This window comes from Phascolarctos cinereus, unplaced genomic scaffold (genome assembly GCF_003287225.1).
Source record: "Phascolarctos cinereus isolate Bilbo 61053 unplaced genomic scaffold, phaCin_HiC Scaffold_1;HRSCAF=81, whole genome shotgun sequence".
Taxonomy (NCBI): domain Eukaryota; kingdom Metazoa; phylum Chordata; class Mammalia; order Diprotodontia; family Phascolarctidae; genus Phascolarctos; species Phascolarctos cinereus.
In genome coordinates, this window is record NW_027555514.1 from 81,729,004 (window position 1) to 81,746,507 (window position 17,504).

The 17,504-nt window shown below is 34.6% G+C and overlaps 1 protein-coding gene and 1 long non-coding RNA gene across 3 annotated transcripts in view; one reads left to right on the forward strand and one right to left on the reverse strand.

The window, feature by feature from the left end:
* The window catches only part of ESYT2 (extended synaptotagmin 2), a 115,461-nt gene extending 98,670 nt beyond the window's left edge, over window positions 1–16,791 (forward strand). For both annotated transcript variants that reach the window (XM_078152542.1, XM_020990348.2), the window contains 9 exons: window positions 1,422–1,496; window positions 2,922–3,008; window positions 4,295–4,444; window positions 8,030–8,418; window positions 9,705–9,803; window positions 10,731–10,862; window positions 12,452–12,557; window positions 13,432–13,481; window positions 13,580–16,791. In XM_078152542.1, coding sequence (XP_078008668.1) covers window positions 1,422–1,496; window positions 2,922–3,008; window positions 4,295–4,444; window positions 8,030–8,418; window positions 9,705–9,803; window positions 10,731–10,862; window positions 12,452–12,557; window positions 13,432–13,481; window positions 13,580–13,625 — 1,134 coding nt within the window. In that variant the 3' untranslated portion in view covers window positions 13,626–16,791. The remainder of the gene's footprint in view (window positions 1–1,421; window positions 1,497–2,921; window positions 3,009–4,294; window positions 4,445–8,029; window positions 8,419–9,704; window positions 9,804–10,730; window positions 10,863–12,451; window positions 12,558–13,431; window positions 13,482–13,579) is intronic.
* Window positions 1,492–8,034, reverse strand: LOC110211212 (uncharacterized). Its single transcript, XR_002325305.2, has 3 exons — window positions 6,639–8,034; window positions 3,235–3,314; window positions 1,492–1,897 (listed from the first exon to the last, which is right to left on the reverse strand). It is a non-coding gene; the product is annotated as an uncharacterized LOC110211212 (long non-coding RNA).
* Window positions 16,792–17,504: the final 713 nt, after the last annotated feature.

The following is a 17,504-nucleotide window of genomic DNA, read 5'->3' on the forward strand; positions in this document are numbered from 1 at the left end:
AGATGCTGAAAAAATTAGTCTATTGCTATCCTGCATCCTCCTCTCCTCTCCCCCCCCAGAAAATTCTGCCACCAAAGCTATACATTCAATAAGTGTTGATTTATACTATCACATCTACAAAAATCATTTTAAATTTGAATAGTGTGGGAGAATCAGAATGGTACATAAATAGCTCTTGTTTTAGCAGTGGATTAACTGTTGACTGTTTAGCTAGTGAACTGGAAGAAGTAGTATCTCTCACTGGAGTTGAAGGGCATAAAAAGACTAACGCCATCACTGAATATCATCAGACTTCTGTATTCTGTTGTATAATAGCAAGCTTGCTCTTACAATATCAACTTAGTCTTTACTGGTAGGCTGCCTGTATTTTTAGAGGTGAATTACTTCTATGGCTCATGGTGTATTTAATAAGCAGTTATCCTCAAATACATCACTGTAGATGTAAACTGAAATTTCCCCCTAAACCAAATATTCTTGATGTCCTTTGTTTTCATAGTTAACACAATTAGCTAGATTCTTTGAGATTAGTTCTGTAACAGTGTGACTAAAATGAACTCTTTGCGACCTTATGTGCTACAATTAGTTTCCACTAAGTCGTTTAATTCATGTTTAACTGTGTTAGTCTTTTGTGGGGCTGAGTTCTAAATAAACCTCATTACTGTGCATTTTGTATTTTTTTGTCAGCTGCTTGTGCTAAAATTTCATTTCTCACTATATTTTCTTATTTCTGAAGTTACTGTTGATTTGCATTTATGTTTTTCAAATGTAAATGATTTGAAAGTGGCATTTATTCTTCCTCTTAGACTGCTAAACAGCTGGTAAGCATGATTCAGTATTTAGATACACTTGGCAAAATGTAGGAATGTGCATATGATACCTTGGAATTTTTCTTCTATTCCTACCAAAGGAACATTTTGGTTACTTTAGTATGTTAGTACTAACTTAAATATTAAGTTTTTTGGAGGAAATATTTCTTTTAGGTTATGTTTATTTCATGTATTTTTTTTTCCATTTTCATCCATTCTGCTTTATTCATTTTGTCACCTTAACCATGCTAGCTTTAAAAATGATAATACACATTAAAGAATGAACAATGCTACATTTTTTAAAAAACAAATTACTTTTTAAAAGGAAAAAAAATTCTAAATTGCAAATGAACAGCCATTTTGTTCTTAATTCAGTTACATGATAGATATAATTATGGCTTTGAACTTTGTTTAGGAATTGTCCTTTCGCTGACTTGTTCTTGTGTGATGTCCTTAATGTAAGCATTAGGAACTAATAGAAATGTACAAGGACCAGTGAGAAAGTGAAAGAATTTGTAAGTGAAAGATTAGCATTTTTAATAAGAATAAAAGATGAGAATCACGGTTAACCTGTTTTAAAGATTTTAAATGTTTATTTTTTCTTGTTGTTATTAGTCCGGGAAGAAAATAAACAGCAACCCTAACCCACTGGTCCAAATATCAGTTGGACACAAGGCCCAGGAGAGCAAGGTAAAATAATAATATTTTCATTTAACATTCTTTGATTTAACCTTCAGTAAGCCTTTATTATATGCCTGTTATGTGATAGGCACTGGAAATACTTGTCCCTCAAAATGATGAAATTCTGATGGAAAGGATATACTCTGTACACAGATAAGTAGAGAAAGGTGGGATAGGACTGCTCTGGTTATTTATTCATGTGGGGAACTTCTCTTTGGGAAGAGCTCTCTCTACCAAGGAAGATTTGGACTTTCCTGCAGCTAAGAGTCCTAGAGAGTTGACCAGAGGCACCGAGTGAAGAGATCTGCTCAAGGTCACACAGCCAGTATGTGTCAAAGGTGGAATTTTAATCCAGATCTTCCTGACGCTGGGGCTGGATCTTTTATCTACTGTGCTATGCTTCCTTGTATCTAAAAATAATTAATACAAAAATGTATGCACATAAATGTATTCATACAAAATTAATATAAAGTAATGGGGGTGGGGTTAGCAGCTGGGGGAATCAGGAAAGGTTTCTGGTAGGAGGTAGCACTTGATCTGACCATGAAGGGAGGTGGGTTCCACAAAGTCCAGGTGAAGAAGGAGCACATTTCAGGTGTGGGGGACAGCTTGTGAAAAGGCTGTTGTGTAAGAGAATAACAAGTAAGCTAATTTGGCTGTGATATGCAGTACAGTAGGGGAGTAGTAATGTGGCTATAGAATCTGCCCTGGAAAATAGACTGGAGTCACACTACAGAGGGTTTTAAATTCCAGGATGGACATTTAGGGATAAATTGTCATAAGCAGGTAGTCTTAAAGTGGCAAGACAATGTGGAAGTTACTGTTGTTTATTTAATGCAGTGGAAAACATGGTGCTTTTTTTACCCATTGTAATCACAAATTAATATGTAAACTTCTACATGTACAAGGCATTGTGCTAAAAAAAAAAGTGGAATCAATTTAGCATTAATAGTATATTTCTGTGTTTTTTTAAAGACAGACATTTCTGATATTCATCATTTATAATTGTATTAAAAGGGAGTATTATATTTATTATGTTTCTGACCAATAAAGTTATAGTAACAATTTTCAAATCATGTTGACTGATCTTTCTTATTGTATGAATTCACCAATTCAGTAATTTATATTGATCTCCTGTATGTAATGAGTGCTTTGCAATCAGCGGAAGAAGGTCTAAGTGTAGATAACTGATGTCAAACAAAATAGTCATAGCTCTTATAGAAGCCAGTTAAGAACCTTTGGAAGGAACACTGGCATTTGCAATTAAACAAATGATTTCCAGAATGTCCTGAAACGGTTTGGGCTTCCTTTCTTTCTTATTATCTCAATTTCAGTTCTGAAAGGTTAAAAATTTATCATTTGATTTCATCAAGTTCACTAACTGAAAAATCATTTTTAAATATTGCATAATTGATATATGTCTGCTTTTTTCAGATTCGATATAAGACCAACGAACCTGTCTGGGAAGAAAATTTCACCTTTTTCATTCACAATCCCAAGCGTCAGGACCTTGAAGTTGAGGTATTTTGTTTACTTCTCCTCCCTTCCGCCCCTGCACTACTTTTGAATTGTGGAATCCTAAGATCCAGTGAGAAGGTGGGAAGGGATAAATAGGGGAATTTGCTCTTGGCTCTTGAAATTTGTCTGCTGACCTCTGTCTCCCAATCATGTACTTAAAGAAAAGTAGTATTTTTTCCTTTTCTTGAAATTAATTCTTATCACACATTCCAGACCTTAGTTACCTTACCTTTTACTGGAAAATTTTCTTTTTCAAATTCCTGTTGTCTTTTCTCTCCACTCCATTTCTTGCTCACTTATGTTTATATCCTAAGAGAATGGAGAATAAGTAGTCACCTTTCTGGATGCAGTGATTCCTAAAATGTCTGAATACTCTCCTGCAACATCTTTCATTTAGGCCCCCTTTATAAACCCTTCTTTAATGGTTTATTTACCTACCTTTTATTCTTTTAAGATTTGAGCTCTCCACTTTCTTTTTAAGCAATGGAGCCCTTAAATTCCATACACTAATTCCCCTATGGGCCCAAAATATGTTAGTCATTTTTAAAAGACCTGTGTTGTGATTTGTGATGATGTCATCACAAATTATTGCTGGGTGTGGTAACACATCTGTAATTCCCACTGCTGGGGAAGCTAAGGCTGGTGGATTGCTTGTGAGGTTGCCCCCATTAAACCAGGTATCAGTATGATAAATCTCTGAGAACAGAGGGCCACAATGCTGCCTAGAGACTGGTGAGCCAGGCCATGTCAGAATTGGAGTAAGTCAAAGCTCCTGTGCTGATGGGCAGTGGAATTAGACCCAGGAAAGACCAGTGCAGGGGGAAAATTGTTGTTTCCTCTATAAAAATTGGAATGCTCTAGATATAAATTCCACGAATTGTAAAACAGAAAGGTTTTCCCACTACAAGTGCATATTTGTTGTATTCTTCTTTCATTTTACTCACATGCTAATACTGATGTTTGAATGCTACATGTTTTCAAAGGGTTTAAAACAGTCTCTTTTCTGACCTCTAATAAATTTGGATAGTCTGTCGCCTCTGAGCACTGGAGTCTCTTGGTGCCATAATAAAATGTATGGTCTATAGTCCAGACAGAATGTACTTGTAGGACACATTAGTTTCTCTGTAAATAACAGCTGTTGATTTATATTTTAGTAAAACCCTTCTACAATGTGCTAATCAATTATGGAAGTATATGCCTAAATAAAATCAGTGTCGTCAAAACTGCCATTTTCTTCATTTACCAATAGTAGATCTGAAACATATATCCTGCCTTTTTACTTCCTGTAGGTCAAGGATGAACAGCATCAGTGTTCCTTGGGGAACCTGAAGATTCCTCTTAGCCAGCTGCTGGCAAGTGATGACTTGACTATGAATCAACGGTTCCAGCTCAGTAATTCTGGTCCAAACAGCACTATAAAAATGAAGATTGCCCTCAGGGTATTTATATCTCTGGAAATCAGTATAAGAATAGAATAGAAACTTTAAAGAATTGATGTATGGATATTCTTTGGATTTTTCCATCCAAGTACATTAGGCCAATTTATATTTTAAAAAAAAAATTGAGTAGGCTAGTTAAACAACTTGGATCAGTATGCTGTCATGGTTTGTATTTACACATTAGGTGATAATTGAACATCAGTCAACATTTATTCAGCACCTCTTATGTTTTAGGAACTGTCTTAGGTGCTAGGGCTACAAAGACAAAAATGAAATAATCCCTGTTCTCAAGTTGCTTATACTCTTATCAAAAGAGAAAACGTGTGTGTGTGTGTGTGTGTGTGTGTGTGTGTATAGTGTTATGTGCACAGTGAATAGATATTCACAATAAATAAAAATAAACCCAGGGTAATTAAATACAAGGTATGAGATGGGACACTACCAAATGGAGGAATTGGGAAAAGTATCTTGTAAAAGGTGATCCTTGGGGGCAGCTAGATGGTGTAGTGGATAGACCACTGGCCCTGAAGTCAGGAGGACCTGAGTTCAAATCCGGCCCCAGACCAAACACTTGACACGTACTAGCTGTGTGACCCTGGGCAAGTCATTTAACCCCAAATGCCTCAAAAGTAAAAACAACAACAAAAAAACCCCCCAAAAACAAAAGGTGACCCTTGAGCTCTGGCTTGAAGGCATTCTTTGAGGCAGAGGTAAGAGAAGAGATATTTCAGAGAAGAAATTCTAGCCATTGGGGATGGTCAATACAAAAAAGGCAGTGAGATGAGATATGGAGTGCCATGTGTAAGGAACAAGGAAAAGTCTGTTTTGGCTGAACTTTAGAGTTGGCGTAGGAGGGCAGCATGTAATGAGCCTAGAAAGGTAGGTGGGGGGCAGGTTGTTTAAAAACCTAACTGGAGTTTATATTTGATCCTAGAGCCAATAAGCTGAAATTTATTGAGCAAGGGAGTAACATGCTCAGATATGTGCTATAGGAAAACACTGGTAACTGTGTAGAGTATGGAGTTGTAAGGAGACTTGTGGCAAGAGGCCACTGAGTTCTCCCAGGGAGAGATGATGAAAGGCTTGAAATACAGTGATAGCTATGTGAGGAGAAAGAGGTTGAAATGGCAGGGTTTAGCAACTTATTGGCTATGTGGGGTGAGGAATCTGGGATAACACCGAGGCAGTAAGCATGGGAGATGGGAACAATGATGTATTTTCATAAGCAACCATGAAGATAGAGGGAGGAAGTGTAGTGAACTCTATTTTGGACATGGGGAGTTTTGAGAAACATTTCGTGTGCAATATATATATATATGTATATACATTTGATATGTGTGTATAGCTATTACATACATATATATACCCTACTAGGAGTTTTTATTCAAATAGAGGATATTAGATTAATTTTCAAATAAAAAGGATCTTTGATGGCACAGTGCTTGAAAATTCATTGAAGTAGAGCCACAAATGAAGAGTTATTCTAGAGGATAATTTTGGAGAGGTGTTCTGAAAGAAGTTTTATTAGCAAGATGCAAACACCTGGGGACTGGTGTATGTTGTGTGTTGGATAGAAAGTCATGTTAATGTTGCATGTTTAGAGAGGAGGAGCCAGGTTGAATTATTCTCTGTCTGCCATTTAGCTAGAGAAGAATTTCAGATGCAGATGTTTATTGATTGATTGTTAGAAGCAAGGAAGAAAAAAGGCGTATTGAACATGAATTGTCATCTAGAAGGATGTGGAAGTGACGAAATCAAAGAAAGGAAGTTGCTCCAGAAAAAAAGAAAAAATATGTCAGAGAAAGGAGAATCTTTGGGGACGACTTGAAAAAAGCTTTGAAAGAGAGAATGAGAAACTAGGTTCTAATCCAAAAAAAATAGTAATCTATTAGCATGTTATTTTTTGTTTTAAATGAGGGAAAAGGAAATGGAAGAAATTATGTGGTTAAAATAATGATGAGAATTTTACTATCCAAATTAATGATACAGTAGCAGATTTTAAAGGTATGTAGTATAGTGAAAAGAAAATTGCAAAGGGTCCATATGAAGATAACAAAGGACATAGAATTAAGCTGTAACTCTGGCTATGGAGAGCATAGAGTAGTAGATTCAGGATAAATTACTAAAAAAGGGGGGGGAAGGCAGTATTTGGCAATAGATTGCATGCATAGACCAAAAATTACTAAATACTCACATTTGAATTTGCTTCAGCCCCTTGGCTTGACAGTTATAGATGTCTATAGCAGCGCTTCTGAGTCCTCCTTTTCCCTTAAGACAGAGATTTAATTTAAAGAGGTCAGTGAAGAGGGAAAATTTTAATTAAGCTGTAAAAGACTATAGGAATTGGAAAATTATCATATTAGAACAAATGTATATGGATCTATAAGAAGTAAATGAGCAGAGAAGTGGTTTAAAGTGTAGTAAAACTTAGTAAAATTCAGATAGTAGAGGCAGGTAGGTGGTGCAGTGAATAGATCACTGAACTTGGAGTCAGAAGACTTGGGTTCATATGTAATCTCACGCACTTAATAAGTCTGTGACCTTGGGAAAGTTACTTAATCAGAGCATATTCCTACTGCAAAAGGAGTAAAGATCTAAACTAGTAATTTTTTTTTAAAAAAAGTCTTCTATTAAACTTTTAAAGGCTATGTTTGTAAATAGATGGTTACAAATGTGGCTCCTTTCTCCTTTTAACTTGCCTTTTTCTTTTGAGGTCACCACAGTCCTACTAGTCACTCAAGTTTAAGCCTTCATAGTCACCTATTATTTTTCACTCTCCTTCTATCCCCATATATAGTGAGTTTGTAAATCTTACTGACTATACCTTCACTGCCTCTCTCAGGTCTGTCCCCAGGTCTTCGCTGATAACAGTTAGTGCCCATGTTGATGCCTTCATCACCTCATACAGACAATTGCAATAGCTTCATAATTTGGCAGTCTCCCTGCTTCTTTTCTCCCCCTTCTTCCAGTCAGTCATCTATACACCTGCCCAAGTAATCTTCCTAAAGCACATTTCTGACCATGCCACTCCCCATTCAGGAATCCTCAGTGTCTATTGCCTCTAGGATGAAATACAGAGTTTTCTATTTGCCATTTAAATCCTTTCACAATGTTTCCTGTCTACCTTACCAGATTTATTTCACATTACTCTTACTCATGCATTCTGTGTTCTGTCCATCCTTGTTACTCCTTGTGCACGTCTTTGTATCTGCCACCTCTCAGCCTTTGCATAGACTATCCACCATGACTTCAGTACACTTCCTTCTTAGCTCTGTTCTTAAAAACCTTTATTCTTTCAAGACTTAGGTGCCACCTCCTACCTGTGGCCTTTCGTGATCCCTCTAATTGTTAATGTTTTCCCCTTCCTGAAATAATTTTATGTTTACTTTGTGTATATCTTGTTTCAACTTGTTTTTGTACATGTTGCATTCCCTACACAATATAAATTCCTTGAGGGCAGAGACTTGTATTTTAGTCTTTGTATCCCCAGTGCTAAGTCTGTCATATGATAGGCCCTACATGAAAGCTTGTTGAATTGAATTATTGAATGTTTCCACTTTGGAATTTTGCTCTCTATTTCCCTAGGTCCTATATCTTGAAAAACAAGAAAGGTCTCCAGATCACCAACATTCGGCCCAAGTAAAGAGACCTTCTGTTTCCAAGGAAGGGAGGAAAACATCTGTCAAATCTCACATCACTGCACCTGTAGTTTCTGATTCCAGCAAAATGGTCTCAATCCCATCAATACCTGACAGTATAAGAAAGACTGATATGGATGAAAAAGGTCAACCTCTTAACGCTAGTCCTCAGTGGCCATCCGATCTCAGCCAAAGTTCCTCCAGCCTCCACACCTCCAATGTTACCTCTTCCCCAAGCCACCTTTCCATCAAGGAGCCCACCCCCAGCATAGCATCAGACATCTCACTGCCCATTGCCACACAGGAACTTCGGCAAAGACTTCGACAGCTTGAAAAGTAGAGTATTTAGTACTTGATTTTTTTTTAATTATCATGCAACCTTTGAAATTCATGGAGAGAATGTTACAAAATAGACATAGCCAGTTTTCACATTGATTGTCTCTTGGATGGAAAAGTTGACCGAAAGTAGTTTTAAGAGAACAACTTAAAACCTTAGATGATATGAACTAATTATGGTTTTTGAGTAGCATTGAAATTGAAGTTAACATTTCCTAAGAATCAAGTAATTACCTTATTAAAATATGGAAAAGAATAGAATAGGTTTCAGGAATGGGAAAGAAGAGGCAGAAGTAGAGGACTAGTGAAAGCTAGTTACAGTCAATAAAAGTGCTGTGGTAGCTAACCACAAGTCAGTAAGAAATCTGAAAAGCTGGAATGACAAATTCATGTTATGGGGATGTGAAAAGATTTGTTGTGTATCCTTTTTCTTCCTTAAATGTTCAACTCCCCATTTACTTTTATTTCACTTACATTGTCTGCCTTGTTTAAAAGGTATGATTAGTGAGTTACTGATATGTTTCATTAGATAAGCATGAAAAATAATCTGTAGTTACCATAAGCTTAAGGTGTCTGACCTTTTCTTTTCAGTGGAGGGAATTAAAGTTGACCTTTGAAAGTTCTCTTCACAGCATTATAAATAAGCCTGTTTAACATCAGAATTGCAAGAAAAAAGGGAGAAGCAGGGAATAACTTTCATATTAAATGGTAACAGAATCATCTTAGTGTGTTTGTTGATAAGAATCCTGGCTCCAGAAGCTCTTTTTAGGTACCTGTTCCTTCTCAGCCTTCCTTTGTTTCAGTTTGTACTATAAGCTGATTTAGATATCTCAACAGCTGATCATAGAATCTGTCATTTGTCCTCTTCTTGATACCTCCTCCATGATAATTTCTTTACCTAATGGACCTCATTTCAGAATGTTTAAGTGGTAACTTAAAGTTTATGTCTTTAGAATGTTATTGTGTAAGCAACATTATTGTCTTACTTGGAAGTTTACTTCTAAGTGAAAAAAAGAAACCTGACAAATTTTGAGCAGTAGAGGGGAGTGAGTATACAACAGTCAATCATGCCCTCAAAACTTGCCTAATACTTTCTTTGTACAGATTTCCCTATTAAGTTTATAGTTAGTTTCTTAATAACTCTAATGACAAATGTAGTTCTTAATAGCCATATGACACCTTTTTACCAAATGAGAACGATTGCTAATGTATCTTTAGTATTTGGAGTTTTATGTGAAATGTTGATTGGGAATAACTAATTTCTCTACTCTTTTTTGCTCTCGTAGTGGAACAACATTGGGGCAGTCTCCCTTGGGGCAGATTCAGTTGACAATACGTCACAGTTCACAAAGAAATAAACTTATTGTGGTTGTGCATTCCTGTAGGTGAGCATTATATATCCTGGTCTATGTCTATAAGGCTTTTTAAAAAAATAACTTAAACATGTTATAGTATCATTTAAGTTTTATTTTTAAGTGGACAGTTTAAATACATACACTAGATAATGCATTATTGTATTTGAATAGGTTAATCTAGATTTGATTTTCTTATTATCAGAATCATTCAAACTAGTACATAGGAAATTCTGTGTTTTGGTAGAACAGTATAACATCACTATTAGTATTAGTTTTCTATATATTTCAAGGTACTAAATAGGGTATGTAAAGTCTACTTCAAAAAGCACTTGTAAAATACCTTGTTCTCATTAAATATATTTGCTAGAAATAAGATTGTTGGGCAAATATTCTAATTTTTTTTGGTGGAAGGAAGGCCTTTCCCATTAGTTTATTTAGTATTGCTTATATTTACTTTCATGAAAGAAACAGGGCAAGGATAAAGGAGGGAGATAGTTTCATGAATATGAAGTTGTAAATTGTCCAGGCATAGGAAATTATGTAGAAGAAGAAATATCGATATTGGAAAGTGCCAGAAGGAAATGTGGAAAACTTTTGTCTGATGATGTAAAAGAGGCCATAGGGAGGGCATAGGAGAATATATCTGTAGATATATATCAGGCAAAGAAGTCTTAAAACTAGAAGCCATTCGAGTTTGATAAATAAGCATTAAGAAGTCAAATTAAAGAAATAATATTGGTTGTATAATGTTAAGACTTGATAAACTTGAGGAATTAATGAAGTTCAGACTTAATGCATCAGTTTGAATCAACAAGTTGTTTATTGATATACATAGCTAGTATGTGCTTGGCAGTGTGCCACATAGCTTTTACAGGATCTAGATAATAAGTCTTGTTTTTGAGGAGCTTATATGGTCTTAAAGTCTAACATATTGTGTCTTTTTGTTTTGTATTACAGAAATCTTATTGCCTTTTCTGAGGATGGCTCTGATCCGTATGTCCGAATGTATTTACTTCCAGACAAGAGAAGATCAGGAAGAAGAAAAACACATGTATCAAAGAAAACATTAAATCCAGTCTTTGATCAAAGGTATGTTCTCATTGTCTTACTACTACTACTAATAACAACCTGCATTTACAAAGCATCTTTCTCACAATAGCCCTATATGGTTGTAGAAGTTGTATCCCTGTTTTTATAGCTGGAGACATTAATGGTTTCCTCTGGTGATTTATACAAGGTCACACAATGAGTGTTGGAGGAAGGATGCAAACCTGTGTCTAAAGACTTACTCAACCAGTTCTTAGTGCTGGCTCGCATATTGTTTTTGGTGTTAACATTTGTGCAAGGAGACTGAAAACTCTGGTGGGTGGTAGAGTGCATGAGGTATGGTCTAGATTACCAGACTGAAAAGCTGAAGACTTGGCTTTTTGTCCAGCTGTTCTAGCTAGTGGTGTGACCTTGACTTAATTTCTCTGGATCTCTATTTTCTCATTCATATGAGGAGAGATTGGTTATATGGTATTTAAAATACTGTCCTATTGGTTTACATTTTTTTTTACCCCACTCTCCTGCCCCATATTATATAAAACTAGACTGTGATCTATAGTTAAGATCTCACACACACACACACACACACACACGTATGTATACATATTTATTTTCATTTTATAGATATTTCACTTTATTGTTGGACTTCTGATTAATATAAACATAACATACTAACACCACGATAAGCAGTTATTTTGAGGGAAATGCTATGAATAATCACTTCAAGTCATAATCAGTATCACTTGACAGAGAGGTCACTTATTAAAAATTCGATTAATTCTAATTTTTTAATTACCATTATAACTCCTTTTATAACCATAGTAATTCAGGAAAAAGAAATCAAACAAGTATTACCCACACCCACACACCCCTGTTTGGTATCTTATTCTAAACTCTCCTGTTAAGTGAAAAAATATGTACTGAAGATAGACACTGGGAGAAAGAATAACGGTTAAAATGCATTTATTTGTATAGTTGTATTTTTCTTCAGAAATCTTAAGTGATGTCAACTTTTGTTAATTTCCATATATAATTTAGCCATCTGATTCATATTCCTTTTAAATTGTCTTTTAAAGAAAAGTTAAAAAGAAACCTTAGATACTACTCATTTTTCATTTTACAGATGCCAGTGGCTTTGTTTATCTCCATCACCACAGTGTGTTTTGGAGACAGTGTACCTCTTGTGAAGTCTGTTTCACTTCTTCTGTAGCATAAAATTACTTCTGAGCATGGCAAGACTAGGACTTTAAAAGACTAACGTCATTTAGAGAGAAATCTTACAAGTGGCTTGAATTTAGTGTTACATTGCATGTAACTTTTCCCAGAATGACAGCCACTTGCCCTTAACAGAACTGTATGCTGCTGTCATATTACTCATGAATCCATGAGCGGAATTTTTGTCTTATTTACAATGCCATGGCAACCCCTCATTTGTGTCTGCCAGTTGAAACTAGGTTTGTAAGTTTCTATTTATGGACAGTGAAATAAAAATGCCTAGTAGTTAAGTTTTGTGGTTAAAAAAAAAAAGCTAAAATTTGGAAAGCTGCTTCAAGTTGAAATGTCAAGATTTAAAGTGTTTTTTTTTAATGGTAAAATTAGGAAGATGCAAGTAACATCTTTATCCCTGTTAGCTTTGATTTTAGTGTTTCATTACCAGAAGTGCAAAGGAGAACCCTGGATGTAGCTGTCAAGAACAGTGGTGGCTTCTTGTCCAAAGACAAAGGGCTTCTGGGTAAAGTAAGTTTTTACAGTAAATCAACATTGTCAAGTGTTTCTTCTTTCTGAAAACTAAACTTATCAAAAAGATCATTTAAAGGCTTGATGATGGTCTGTATGACATAACAAAGTTCTGATATTTGGTCAGTTCTCTATGAGAAAGAAAGGATTGGACTGTACAACACCATTGTACAACCACCAGAGTACCTCATATGTACTGAGGATATGCGGCAGTGCATGTTATTCCCTTTCTTCCTATTCCTGCTACTGGCTGGGTTGTCTCATTGATGCTGTAAACTTTAAGAAGTAGCAGAAGGAGGGAATTCTTTTTTTTTTAATGAGATAGGAAACAAGCCAATTTACTTAATAAAATCGCACAAGAATTAATATCATATCTACTAATTTGAAGGTTAATGTATAAATAACAGTTAATTACATATAACCTTGGATCACACTCTCCCCACAGACGCACTCAGTGAAGGATGGGTGCAGACATACAGGGACCTTCCAGGAAAGCATATGAGGCTGAAAAATTGATGTGCTCAGGGTTGAATTTCATTTTTTATAGTAATTGAGATAAAGGATGAATTTAGGAGAAGGTTGAAATTCACAGAGAAGTAAGGTTTTAAATTATACATCTCATTGATGCTATTAGGTTATTTAAAGATAAGATAAAAAGATAGTTTTAAATTGCACTAAGACTTTTGGGACACCTTGTATAAGCTTATGGACAATGTACTATGAATAGCAATACTCAATTCTGGATTATCTTCACAAATTATAAATGTTTTAAGCCTTAAGTAGCTTTAAATGACACTAAGACTTTTGAGAATGGGCCTCCCTAGTTAAAATAATGATGACTGATTTATCCTTTGAACTATTCTTTTTCTTTCAGTTGTTAGTATCTCTGGCCTCTGAGGATCTTGCCAAAGGCTGGACTCAGTGGTGAGTGAGACTTGCTATTAGTACATGTTTGTTGATTTAGTACAGTTAACAAAATTAGCCCTAAGTGTATTTCAATAAATCTTTATGCATTTTCTCAGGTATGACTTGACAGAAGATGGTACAAGACCACAGGCTATAAACTAGATCTTCTTTCGACGTGAAGAATTTCTACTTGCATATTGTACTTAGCCATTCTTTATATACTTTAAATGCATCATTTTCACAGATGTTTCAATATTATTTTTATAGCTTTATGTATTTAGTTATTACACACCCCAAAGGTTTTATAAATTTTAACACATTGACATTTTTTGCAGATTTAGCCAGTTTTATTGTTAAATTTCATATTTTAATTTACTCTAATATTTTGCCTATTATTATAATGTGCAATAGAGTGGTAGAGTGACCTGTGTTAAATGGAAACATTTGTCATTTGTGTCTTTTAGAAAATGAATATATGATATGCTTTATTCCTGCCTTGTTTTGTATATCACCAAGGCATACTATGCCATGTAAATAGGCTATTTTTTATAATCTCTTCATGCTGGTTTGAAGTCAGATGAAAATGGATCAAGGGAATATATATATATTTTCTTCAAGTTCATATTTATGACAAATAATCCTTTTATTTGGCCTTTGCAGCAAAATGGTCTCAGTCACTTATTTTGTGGGGTTTCTTTTTAAAAAAGAAAAAAAATGAAGACTATTAAAATTACTGTTTTTCTTGTCCATCGTGGCTTTGTCAGAGTGTACAAAATATTAACATTTTTACGTTAAGTTCTATTATTGAAAAGTCACGATAATGACTCCTCTAAGAAAAGTGTTTTTAGTACAAAGAAATATAATAGTATTATATTTGAAGAGATGGTTGTCATGCTCCACAAATCATAGAGTGCAGATCTAGGCTTTCTTATGTAGAAATGAAGACATTTGAATTTATTTTTAATTGCCTGTTTATTGTAACTTATTCATGTAATCTAAAACTTAGGTATATATTATCTGTTTCCTAAAAGATGAGTAAAGCAATTTTCCATATTAAAAATTAAGATGTCAAAAATAAATACTCATAAATCATGTTAATTTTCATTGTTTTAACAGCCTATTAAAAAGAGATTTGTAAACTTGGCAATGAAAAGCTGAGAATGTATATTATGAAATGTTGAATTCAAACCTGATCTTTCTCTTGACCCCACTTCAGTGAAGTGAAAAATGTGCTTTTAATGATAGTTCATCCTGAGTTTATACCATGTATCAGACATTATCACCATTAAACTGAGACATTATTACATTCTGCTGCTATGTAGAAGTTACTGGTATGACCAAAGGGGATTTAACGTAGCTGCAGGGTTGTGACTAACAGCAGCTATTGGCTATAACCCAAAATTTTATTGGTTTCATTAGTTTGGTTATGAACGTTGTTGTATACAAAATTTAGAATCCTCTTTTAAAGACTTTGAAAGCATATTTCACACACAGGAGCCTGCTTAGGTGTGGAGGGATATGCTATATACTTCATATATAAAAAGTATGCACCTAGTTTAAAAACAAAATTTTTTAGTCAAGCGACACAAATGACTTCATTACCTATGAGAATAAGTTAAGGTTATGTAATAAATTCTTTTAAAAACAGCTTTATAATGAACTCAGCTCAAGTTTCTTCAAACTCAACAACTTATGACAGCTCACATGACCAAACGTACCAAAGTGCCTGTTGTGGATATTAGATTCCAGAACCTTCTAATTTAACGTCACTTTTAGTTGATAATACTTTGATTCCTGAGGTCTACTTATACTGGGAGTAAGTATCTTCACTACTCATTTTCATTCTGGTAAAAATGATAGTGCCACAGTGAAGTGAAATAATTGTGTTATCTTTAAATGAAATTTCACTGGAAGACCTCATCATTAACAGGCTCCAATGTGGATATGTGTCGTGTTGGTGACCATTCCAGAAGAAAGTGTGTTTATATATTCCGTATATATACATATATGTGTATATGTGTGTGTATATATATAATATATATCTCACAGTCCTATAGCATGAGAAAGATCTATATATTAACCTGTTAAAATCTAGTTGTCTATCCATGATTTACTGAACACCACCTTTTTACAGTGAGTTCTATTGCTGGGCCTCTGGCACAGCCTGAAAATGCAACGCTTTTTACATCACAGTCATCTGGATTAAAGTTCTGGAACAAAAGAATTTTTCATATAGTTATTTGCTTCTTTACCTAAAAGAATATATATATGTGTGTATACATATACATATGTATACATACACATACATATATATATATCTTTTTGGGACTAATGCTTCATTAGATTATTTAGGACAGTATAAATGCAACTAGAGGGGGAGAAAAATATCAAGAGAAAGAAACAAAAGACAAAGGTAAAGTAGTTGGCAGTGTTATATTTAGTAGCCTAGGCCCAGAGCTCAATTTTGTGAGGCACAGTTCCTATTTCTGTTAGTTAAGTACCCCAGGGTTGCTATCCCCAAGGAGTTTGACTCCCGAATGGTTTGAAAGTTGACCCTTTATCTGTAGAGTATGAGAATTCCAGTACCTGTCCTTAGTTTTTTAAAAGAAAAGACGACAGCTTAAGGTGGATGTTATAGCATCATAAAAACAATGGTAAGATTAGGAACAAAAGCGGGGTGGATCTAGTATGAAATACTTGAAAGATTAGATTATGGGATGATCATGAAGCCTAGATTGTTAGAACTATATTCTTAATAGTGGAAAAATTCAGTTTGTATTGATTTTTAATTTTTGATACATGTGTTAAGTAGAGGACTTAACACTTTTCATTTTGAGCCAAACAGGAAAAAAAAATCTACTTAAATGAGTTTCAAACAGCAATTCTGGTTGGTTTGTACATGTAGATTGTATATCCTGTGCCTTAAAGTATAAAGTGCAAAAGTATTGTTGTTTTCAGTGTTTAAAAAAAATTAAAGGAAAAAAATTCTTTTTTGCTGTACATATCAACATTTATATTTTATGCTATGAAAATTTGTACAAAATTCTCTTGCTTTGGTGAGAAGGGCTTTAAAAAATAAATTTTAAAAAAAATCAGTGAAAATGTACACCAAACGTGATTCAGTATGGGTAGCACTTGTAATTTGGACTAAATAAAGTTGTTCTTTTTGTCACAATTCCTTCTATTTCAGAGTTGCAGGAATCTGTAAAATTGGAAATCAGTGAAGAGGGAATTTTTTTAATTATAGGTTATCCTTTTTTGCTTAAGTAATTTACATGCTTAAGTAAAATACATGCATGTATTTATTCAATAAATGATTCATATGGTGGATGGTTTATGACTTTTCTTTTCTCTAATATTTGTTCTAAAATAAAACTTTAGGATTAGTCCAAATGATCCAAAGGATAGTTTTTTTATTTATTTATTTATTTTAGGCAATTGAGGTTAAGTGACCTGCCCAGGGTCACAAAGCTAGTAAGTGTCAAGCATCTGGTCTGAGGTCTGATTTGAACTCAGGTCCTCCTGACTCCATGGCCGGTGCCCTATCCACTGCACCACCTAGCTGCCCTTCAAAGGCTGGTTATTTTATTACACTATGCATTTATTTTGTTTTCACAACTATATGAAATAAATAATTTGAACTATTCCCGTTTTTTCCTTTCCTGATTTGACGCCTTTCTACCTGGTTTTAAACCAAACATTGTGAAGTTGTGTAAGTAACAGGGAAGAATTGCCTTAAATATGACTTAGGACTTTTCATGAGCATACAGTAGACTGGATTCCACCCAGCCTAAAGACAAAAGTTCAAATAAAAGATGACATTCAAAGATTGGAGAAAACTAAATGGAAAATTAGACCTTTGGTTGTTTTAATGAGAACATAGCTGGTGCTGGGCTTAAGAAGTTCAATTCACTTAAATTGTTTGGAAACTACTGCATAGTGCATCTGCTAGGAAGACTTGAGATCCAGTTTAGGCAGCTGTCTTTTTAACTCTGGCTTAGAAGCTGAGAAAATATATAGATGGTTAGATCCTTTACATTG